A 10,723-nucleotide genomic window follows, 5' to 3' on the forward strand; every position below is an offset into this window, starting at 1 on the left:
GAGAAGGCAGGCTGAGTGATAAACTTTGCGTTTTGTTGCAAGTCGCCTTGATGCCTGTGCCCCTGCCTGCCCCAAGAGAAGCCTTGTTCGAAACGCTTGCCACCTCTGTGTGATGTATTTCTCACCACTTGTTTGCACGCCTAGGAGCATTTCTACATGAGTCAGTGAGAGCAACGTGCCCCCACGAAGAAAGCGCGGTGCATACATACATACAGGAGCACCTTCTTTGAATCGCTTTACTCTTTTCTAGCACTGGCAAGTTACCATGCCAACGCATTATAAAATGAACAACTCATTTAAAGTAGTACTTTCAAAGCTGTATTTACTTTTTGCATGTAATTATTCATTAAAGTAAGAATAGCAGTAATTTACATCCATGTAAAGTATTACAGGCAAACAGAGAATTTTTGTTTGTTGAGTGTTTTTTGGTCTGTTATTCTGTAGTTCAATTCCCGCTTCCTCCCATCCCCCCCAACCTCGGGTTCTGAGAGTTCAAGTGTCCCTGGAAAACAATTTAACCGCATCCATTATTTAAAGCTCTTTCTTTACTAATTTACACGTTTAGAAAATACAAAAAGCCATACATATTTAAAACACAGGCCTTTTTTACACCTCCTATAAAAAATACAAGGTTTAAGGCAGCTCAGAAATGCGTTCATACAATTCTAACACGTTCATAAAGTCTCTTCAAATAAGAAAGTTAACTTTCAATCTTTAAAATACACTGTACATTTGATGTTCTAGAAAATAATTCACTTAATCAGTGTTGCTGGTATCCCTTTAAACATAAAACGAAACCTGTACCTTCTCAGAAACGAGTAGCAAATGCAGCTATCTGGCAAATAGGATGCAGAATTAAAACTTTTTATTATTTTTTTAAATAAATTATCCCCAAAGCATACAATTTATAGAATTCTATATACAATGAACAGCGACTGGTAACAAATCCCAGTTTTAAATACTTTTTTTATATAAGATTTACCAGAGGTCAGCACCCTGATACGACGAGGCAATAAAACTTTTCAGGATATTTGTACACACATGTTCTCGAGTTTAAAAGTGTCTTTCAAAGATGGCAGTGCAGAACTCTTTTAAAACAAAAGTTGCATTGTTCAGTATGGCCAACAACTCTGAAAAAAAATATTTTTTTAATGTCGCTAGGTTACAGAGGAAGAGATGGCTGCTGGCACGCTTTTGTTATAGGGAAGATGTGTGTGCAAGAGTGAGTGCTGTAAACCACCGAATTTATTCAGTCTGCTATTTCCCTAAATTTAATTAATGGCATATGCGGCATAAACCCCCTTCAGGCACCACGGCATCATGAAGAGCGAGACGCGGCGAATGATAGTCAAGTTGCTGACTGATCAGTACGGCAACGCTTTGGCAGCAAGTTTGGGTTGCTCTCCTCTTACTAACCTTCATGTCAAAACTCTTAAAAGACCCTCACTACCAGCGTGCTACGACTCTGCGGCCTCGCTCGCAGTCTCTTTCAGCCGCTCCGCTCGCTGGTAACACGAAGGCAGGGTGGCAGCAATTGCATAGTGCACACTCGAGAGAGACCAACACCCGAAACACGAGCGGCCCCTGCGCCACGGCCACCGCTCCAGCCACCGACTCGCAGGGCTGGGCCGAGGCAAGGGGGCGGAGGGGGGCGGCAGGCAGCAGCGGAGGCAGAGGGGGAGACACGGAGGGACGGGGCGCCGGGGCGATGGGTCAGGACATCCACGGCCGGAACGTTTATAGCCGCTCCGCGCCGAGGGGCCCCGCCGGCCGGATCCCCGGCCGCCGCGGGAGCGTTCGACTGGAGGCCCGCGGCGGCTCGGCGCGGGGGGCCTGGCCCGGCCCGGCCCGGCGGTGGGGACGGAGGGAGGCAGTGGTGGAGACAGTCAGTGACAGAGGGAGACAGGGAAGGATGCGGGGAGGGAGGGATACTAGAGCCGCGGCAGCAGGGGCAGCAAGACGGAGGCGAGCAGCGCCGCGGCCGCCGCGCCGGGCAGGCCAGCGCTATCCGCCTGCACTGGGAAGCCGGGATCGGCGCCGGCATTGTCCTCTGCGTCGTCCCTCCCCTTCTGGCTCGGCTCCTCCTCGTAGTCCTCGTCGTAGTACTCCTCCAGGCCGCCGTCCGAGCCGCCGCTGCTGCCCGCGCTGTTGCCGCCCATGTCGGCGCCGAAGCAAAGGCGTGCCATGTTCTCCTTGACCGACTCGCAGATGGGCCGTTCCAGCCCGTCGCAGACGCAGTCGTTGAGCAGCACGGCCTTGGGCACGGCCAGCATGTCCTCGATGACAGCGCGGCACTCGGGCGTGCAGCGCAGCCCGTTGAACAGCTTCCCGCAGTAGGTCATGTAGCGGTTCAGCGCCAGGCTGCAGCGGCTGTCCCAGTCGCAGCGCCGCCGCGCCTCCGTGCAGCCCATGACGCCGGGGCCACCGGGGCCGGACCCGCCGGGGCCACTGCCCGCGGGGCTGCTGGTGCGGGGCAGGCAGGGCTCGATGGCGCGCTTGGTGGCGCGGCAGTTCTCGTCCTGCGCGCAGTCGCAGTCCTCCAGCGCAGGGCCGCGCCGGGTGTGGTTGAGCTGGATGAGCGCCGCGATGCAGTGGCTGGGGCACCGCCGCCTGGAGGGGGTGGCTGCGCCTGCAGTGCCCGTCGGGCCATCCCCGCCGCCCGCCGCCGGCTGCTGCAGGAGCACCGGGGCGCACGCCTCGGCGTACTGGTTGTACGCGTAGCTGCACTCGGGCTCCCCCTGACACTGCAGCACCGCCTGCCAGCAGATCAGCCGCCGGCCCAGCACCAGCGAGCCCCGCGGCGGCCACACTGCGCCCAGCGCCGCCGCCAGCCACAGCCAGGCGGCCGCCCGCGGCCACCGCCGCCTGCCGCCTCCGTGCCGAGCGGGCGAGCGGGCCACCATTGCGGACGGGGGTGGCGGCTGCAGCCGCGGGCGAGCGGGGAAGAGGCGCTAGTAGACGAGGAGAAAGAGGAGGAGGAGGAAGAGGAGGAGGAGAAGGAGCTGCAGCCCGTGGAAAAGTTTCCAAAACTCCCGCCGGCCGTGTGCATGAGGTCTCGCATCAATCCATGCACGCCGGGCCCGGGGCTCTCCAGCCCCCGGGAGCTGAAGCCGTGGGTACGAAGCAGGCGTCCGGGGCCGTCCTGTGCCCACCTCCCGCTGTTCCCGGCTCGGCGGCGGCGGAGGCGCCCGGAGAGGTGCGGGGGGGAGTCAGAGCAAACAGGGGCTCGGACGACAGTGGATCCGGATGGCACTCGGGGAATTGCAGGTTGCGCCGGGAGAGCTCATAGTGCTGTCCTGCTCTTCATGCAGTTCCGTCTCTTTTTTTTTTTCCCCCCTCCACAAAGTAAATGCCCAGCTGCTGCTGCCTTCTCGGGCGCTTTTAACTCTCCGCTCGAAGCATCTCTGCACATGCCAGCCGCTCCGATCCCATTCGCAGTCCCGGTTCCGCTCACTCCCTCTCGGTACTGGTCGCGCTTTAGAGTGGCGAGGAGAAAAAACGTCTCTCCCCGCTAGCAAGACAAGAGCACGGGGAAAGGAGAAGAGGCAGCCTTCGCGGTCCCTTTCTGTCTGGGCGACTGATGCTGCTGCTGTTGTCAACACGCCCTGCAAGCTGCTCTGCGGATCCGTCTGTGGATCTTTTTTTCTTTCAAAGGCTTTAAATACAAAAGTGCCCTCCGAGCAGCAGCAATGTGCTCTGATTAGGCTCCATTATGCATGCATGGAAAAGCAAACAAACAAAAAAAATTAGCAACGCTTCTTCTTTTACACATTCCCCCCCAGCCTGCGCTCTCTCGCTCTCTTTCTCTCTTTCTCCACTTTTTTCTCCTTTCGCTCGGCCCCCTTTCCCTGCCTCGCCACTTGCCATTGGCCCAGCCTGTTGTTGAAACCTTTTTCTTTTCCCCCTCCTTCTCTTTACGATGTGCTGGAGGGAGGGAAGGAGAGAGGGGGGCCGCAGGGCAGCTCACATTCAAAGCTTGAAAGGAAAGGCTTAAGGAGAGTGACAGCCCCCCGAGGAGCCCCTCCTCCCGTTAAGGCGGCGCGGCGGCCGGGCGAGAGGCGCTCGGCGGCAGCGGGCGGGCCAGTGTCCCGGGGCTGCCCGGGCCGTGGCGGCTTTGCAGGGTGCTCGGCAGCACCGCGCCGGGGACGGGCGGCGGAGCTCTCCGTGCTGCTCTTGCGGGGACGTTGCTCTGACGCTCGTCCTGCTCTTTACAACAAGGGGGGTAAAAAAAAAAAGGTCTCTAGCCGGGATGACGTGTATACCCGAACTTCCCAGTGATTCAAGTCAGGACAGAGCCGCTTCCAGAAAGGTAGGGAGGATCAGGCTCAAAATGGGACCGAGTTTGTTCTTACTGAAATAGAGAGAGATCTCCTGGTTTCAGTGTGCTAGTACATTCAGGGAGAGTAAAGCTCTCTCTATTAGTGGTGTACTGCGGCCATGTAAGTACTTCATTGCTATGCCTTCAGTATTGAAACTTTCCACTTGCCACATACTCCACCGATTTTAAACTCATTCAACTCAGGTTCTCACCTGAGGTTTTTGTGCACGGTTTTAAGACACTGACTTACAATGGTGTCTGGTGACAGAAATACAGTAAATCTGAATATAGTTCTTTGATAATTTATCTGCCAACTAGTAAAAAGTTTTTAAAAATCTGTTAAAGAGTTTTCAGTGAAAGCAAAATACTTGCTGAAGTCCTCCGTTCGCTTTGCTTTGCTTATAAGGAAGTAGATATTAAAATATTAAGGCACAAGGAGAGGAGCATAGCAAAGTAAATAGTGGTGAATTTACCCACTGCTTTTCGTTTCAGTGCTACCTTAATTCCAGAGCAACATCGTCTCCAACCACAAGGGGCATCGGTATCTGCTGCCTGTCAAAACTGGCGCTTTTTTTCATCCTGAGACTATCAACTCCATCTGTCACAAAAATCAGGACAAAATCTATTTTCCAGAAACTCGGTGATTCTGGAATCCCATGCGTTGTGGAATAATGTCTGTCTGAAAGCACATGGACTGTGTAATGGTGGTGTGGTGTGGCTGGGAGTCAGTATGATTGATGTTTTGAGAAGCATTCTTAAGGACTTGCTCCATTGTCATCAATTTTACAAGTTGCTTGTGTTTCTCCTTCAGTATAGTTTTGCCTATTCTGTTGCAAAAGTTGTTGTTTTTTAATCTGCGAAAACTGCGTTTAGAAACCCTGCCTTCATCCTCCTAGTTTAGAGCTGTTTATTTTAATTCTTGTTGAATGGTGGTATTAAAAATGCCAGATGCCATTCAGGCAGGGTGCAATAAATGCATCAGCTATCTACACTGGGATTGTTCAGGCATTACTTGGTAGTCTTGTTCACTGGTGATAACACTGTCACTGGTGGAAATCTGCTAGTTTGGGGTGGGTAGGTTGAAGATGGCATTGCAGGCACTATACAAAGTGCTACTGTGGTGTCTGATTTCTAGGGAAACCAGTCCACCGTGCAGCTAGAAAGAATGAGGCCTGGATGCTGGGGTGTCCCAGACATAGAGAGTCTGAAAAAGGGGACTTCAATGGAAAAGAGTCATGCCTTGTGGCCTCCTGAGGTTCCCCAGCACAGGAGAGCAGGAGTGGCTGTCTATCCCAGTGGGGCTGCCTTCTGTGGACAGCTGGGGGATGAGCTCTGCCCCTTCCCAGCTCCTGCCTTCATCTACAAAATTCATCCATCTCGACTGTACTTCGTTTCTGGAGCAGAAAGCAGGCTGTTGTCTTAGTGAGGAAAGGCAGCCGCTGAACTTCGGACCTCCCAGGAGGGGGAGTAGAGGAGCCTTCACTGCCGACCTTGCACTCTTGCGTGACTGGGAAGAGGCTGCTGTGGTGCTGCCTGAGCAGAAAGTGGATCAGTGCCTGGTCGCACTAGTGCTGACGGGCTTCCCTGGCTAGGGACAGTGTTCATTTTGCCTGCCGGTCTGAAAGGCAAGGCGTGGCACGAAGCACTGCATTATTCATAGGCAGAGATTTTCACATACAACTTTCAGTTAAGAAATGCAAGTTTCATACAGTAGTAATAATAATAAGGCAAATGACTGAAGTTTGGAATTATCTTTGGTATCTTAAAACTGACAGATATTTTAACAGAAAATAGCTGGGCTCTTCAATTCTCACACCTTTTAGCCATCTAGAATATGATCATCTACAACCAGGATTATATTCTAATCAATAAATTAGCTTCTTGAAATGCTTTAAAACATACTTGTCTGTCCTTATTTATTGAGCATTTGGATTCTGTCTGTATTTGTAACTGCCATTTTGGGTGAGGACTCCAGGGATCACAGTGCTCTGTTGGAGGAAAGAATTGTTTTCTTGTGTGGAACTAAACCTAGGGAAATAACTGTCTGGCCCCACTTCTTTGATTGTGGTTTTCTAACAACAGAAATGGTTTTGTCAAACTCAGCTTTTCGGTTTTCAGAGCAGCTATGAAGGTAAAGCGGAAAGCAACTCTTGCTCTGCTTCAGAAAGCACCAAATAAGACAATACATCCCACAACTTGATGTATTTTACTTTACACCAGTAAAATAAGATTTGGTAGCATTCTGAATTCCCACATTTGCTAGGTTTTTCTATGCCATTTTTTCCTGTCTTAACAATTAATTTTGTTCTTTACACCAGCTCTCCAAATTATTATAGAGTAACTGTATTTCAGCACTAGGGGTCATTTTGGCAACCAGAAAAGCCAGTGTTTATCTTATCTGGATTTATTGGAAAGACTCCTGGGCACCTTTTTGTTTAATCTTGTTGTCTTTCCCCCCTTTTTTGTTTCACACATTTTCCTAATGGATCTGCTTTCCAAATCATGGGGGTTTTATCTCTTTCTCTGACCTGTTTTTCATTGAGAGTGTTTAGAAAATAAGAAAACCAGATAGACACAAAACCAGTTGACCTTAAAAATGTAGCAGTTCACATTCAGTTGTAATTGAAATACATGGCCTGTATATGTGGTTAACTCCTTTCAAATTATTTTTAAGCACATTTCTTTTATTGGATTATATTGCTTTTTTCTGCATTTTAAGATATTTACAACTGCTATTAAAATTTTCTGGCTGTTGTCCTGTGAATTAATTTGCTGACACGATTTCAGTATGTGCATCCAATAATATCTTAAATATGTCTCTGATAAGGATACACAGTGAGAGAGCAATTTTTCTTCTTGAAGGAGGGACTCAATTCTCTACTAATAGTAGATTTCACCTGCCAGTGAAAGGCAGCATCTTCCTATTTACATCTCTGTAAATAGTTCTCAGAACCTTGGCATTATGATGCATGAGGGTCATGGGAGGCCGCAAAAGCCCTACTCATGCGCCAACATTCATCCTGTAAAAATGGCCCAGTGTCGCTCACAGTAGCCTGTGCAGATGACTAAATATGAACATGTGCACACTGCATGGTATTTGGTTTTGATGTAGCCTCAGAGACCTTTAAATAATACCTTCTGCATTCTAAAGTTACAAAAGAAAAACCTCGTGACTTACCAGATTCCCAGCACAAACTGGGGGCAGGGGAATGAATATAATACCTTCTCAAGTGGTGTCTGTTTCAATGGAGAAGCAAGGAAGAGTGAAGGCATCTAAATTAGGTTCTTGCTCCACATCTGGACTAGTTTATCTTTTTATTGTCTGAGCAGGGGCTGCTTAGGAAATTCATGTCTTAAGTTAGCCACCTAAACTAGGTGTGAATTCTCCCCAAAACAGTAATTTTTTCTTCACTAGAATGTGCATGACTTTCCAGTGTGAGCACCCCTTCTCCCTATTCTGCTTTAGTCAGAAAGACAAATAATGAACAGGGAGGATAGACAGCAGTTGTATTGACCAACAGTCACTTGGTTGAGTTGAAGCTCCTAGCTGATAAGACCTCTGAATCTCATGCTGTAGGACCAGTTAGACATTGTTATGTTGGCTTTAGGATATGCATTAACTGCAGAATAGCTACATATAGCCCTAACAATACAATTGCGGTCCCAGGCTTAATATCCCGAGTCAACACTCAGCATAGCTGAGGACACAAGGCTTACCAAAAGACATCACTTTGGGGGAGGGTGAGGAGAACAAACCTGTCAATCTGTCCTTGCAATTTCATGTCTCATTCTCTTGATTAGATGCAAAATTGAGGTACTTCTTATAGCCACTGTTGTTCAAAATGCTGGGGGTGGGAATGTGGTCAAGTCTTCTTTGTGGGCGTGTTGTACAGAATATTTCTTGTTAGAAGATGTACCTGATTTGTTCAAAACATTTCTGAATATCAGGTCAAAGAATGAGATCGTGCAGCCTACATCTTACTCCACGTCCTGCCTTCCCCTCTCCCTCCCCAGTGCCATGGCAACACAAAACACAAGACCTCTATCTGGTTTCCATGCCTACACCTGCAGGGGTACCATCACCTTTGCCAACACCTGCCCATGACAGGGGGTTGGAACTAGATGGTCTGTAAGGTCCCTTCCCAGCCAAACAATTTCATGATAGGGTACCACAGAACCACAGAATATTCTAAGTTGGAAGGGACCTACAAGGATTGTTGAGTTCTGCTCTTAAGTGAATGGTCTGTACCATGGAATTAAACCCACAACCTTGGTGTTGTTACATCCTCAAGTTCCAGCCATCCTGCAATAAGCAGTGACATCTTCAAGTGTATCAGGTTGCTCAAAGCCCCATCCAACCTGACCTTGACTGTTTTCAGGGACAGGGCATCTACCAACTCTGCACAACGTGTAGCAGGGTTTCATCACCCTCATTGCAGCAAATTTCTTCTTTACATCTAGTCTGAACTTAACCATCTTTTAGTTCAAAACCATTACCCTTGTCCTATTGCTACAGGCCCTACCAAGAAGGCTATCTCCATCTTTCTTGTAGCCCCCTTTTAGGTACTGGAAGGCCACAATAAGATCTCCCTGAAATCTTCTCTTCTTCAGCCTGAACAACCACAACTCTCTCAGCCTGTCTTCTTAAGAGAGGTACTTCATCCCTCTGATCATTTTTGTGGCCTTCTTCTTGACCTGCTCCATTGGGTCTGTATCTTTCCTGGGTGAGGACCCCAGAGTTGAACACTGCACTCCAAGTGGGATGCAAGTATGCATTGCTGGCTCATGTCCAGCTTCTCATCCAGCACTACCCGTAAGTCCTTGAGGACTGCTCTCAATCCCTTTGTCCCCCAGACTGTATTGATACCAGGGGTTGCCCTGACACAAGTGCAGGACCTTGCACTTGGCCTTGTTAAACTGATGATGTTCCCATGGACCCACTTCTCAAGCTTGTCCATCTCCCTCTGGATGGCATCCTGTCTTTCAGGGGTGTCAATCACACCCACTTGGGTTGGTATCACCTGCAAATTTGCTGAGGGTGCACTCAATCCCTTTGTCTTCTATGTCACTGATTAAGATATTTAACAGTAATGGTCTCAGTAAGGACTCCCGAGGGACCCCACTTGTCACTGATCTCCATTCACCCATTGAGCCATTGACCACTACACTCTGGATGCAACTGTCCAGCCAATTCCTTATCTACCAAACAGACCATCCATCAAATCCTTCTCTCTCCAATTTAGAGAGAAGGACATTGTAGGAGGCTAAAAAAGGTTTTACAGAAGTCCGGATAAATGGTATCCGTAGCCCTTCCCTTGTTCGCTGACCTAGTCACTCCATCTTAGAAGACCACTAAGTTGGTCAGGCAGGACTTGCCCTTGGTGAAGCTGTGCTGCCTGTCTCCAGTCACCTCCCTGTCCTCCATGTGCCTTAGCATAGCTTCAAGTAGGATCTGTTCCATAATCTCTCCAGGCACAGAAGTGAGGCTGGCAGGTCTGTATTTCCCAGGGTCCTCCTTTCTACCCTTTTAAAAGATGGGTAAAATGTTTCCCTTTTTCCAGTCACCTGGGATTTCACGTGACTGCCATCAATTTTCATATATCAAGGACCATGTCTTGGCAACTACATTAACCAGTTCCCTCAGGCCTCTGGGTTGCATCTCATCAGGTCCCACATATTTATGTTCAGGTTGTTCTTTTACTGTGGGAGGGACTTTGCTCCCCCAGTCCCTGCCTTGAGGTCCATCCATTCAAGAGGATACGTGGGTTGGTCTGAAATAGATTTTTAGTCCACTGTCTCCTTTTTTCTTCAATATGCCTTTTTTGTTTGTAGTATTTACTTAAAAATTGAGTAGCATCCTTAAAAAGTTGGAGTTTGTTATTTATATATGAAATCGTAAGTAACATTGAGAGATTTACCCAGTGCATCCAGTAGAGTAAACATGGAAATATTGCACAATACTTTGCTGGACTTCTCCTTTTTTGAACTCTGTTCCAATCTAAATTACAAACTAGACCACACATGCTGTTAAAACAAATCTAAGAAGAAAGTAGGCTGCCAACCCTTTTTTGGTGCTAACAAAGGCAAAAGTAACGGTGAAGCCAAGAGATTTCTGGTCACCTGTTAAGTCAATTAAATACAGATTTTAAATAACCATGTTCTACAAAGATAAATATAAACCACAGGCACTGTCACTATGTGACATGGAATAGTCAGGTCTTCACCTTCATCCTCCCTTCCCCACACGCTTGTAATTGTCTCCAATGGGCAACATGATTTGTCTTAGATAGAACACTAGATGGGAATTGTCCTAAGATGAGAACACCAGGTGGCAGTTGCGGGAGGAACTGTCTGGGTGCTCACATGGTGAATGCATTCTGGAGATGAAGGAGCTGTGGTGATTGA

The 10,723-nt window shown here is 48.6% G+C and overlaps 1 protein-coding gene across 1 annotated transcript; it reads right to left on the reverse strand.

Annotated features, from left to right (window-relative positions):
• Positions 1 to 295: 295 nt before the first annotated feature.
• On the reverse strand, positions 296 to 4,261 carry GAS1 (growth arrest specific 1). The gene has a single exon (XM_027635190.1). It carries the CDS (start codon positions 2,901 to 2,903, stop codon positions 1,932 to 1,934), a length of 972 nt encoding a protein of 323 aa, XP_027490991.1. The 5' UTR covers positions 2,904 to 4,261; the 3' UTR covers positions 296 to 1,931.
• Positions 4,262 to 10,723: the final 6,462 nt, after the last annotated feature.

This window comes from Corapipo altera, unplaced genomic scaffold (assembly GCF_003945725.1).
Source record: "Corapipo altera isolate COAL_440 unplaced genomic scaffold, ASM394572v1 61411, whole genome shotgun sequence".
Taxonomy (NCBI): domain Eukaryota; kingdom Metazoa; phylum Chordata; class Aves; order Passeriformes; family Pipridae; genus Corapipo; species Corapipo altera.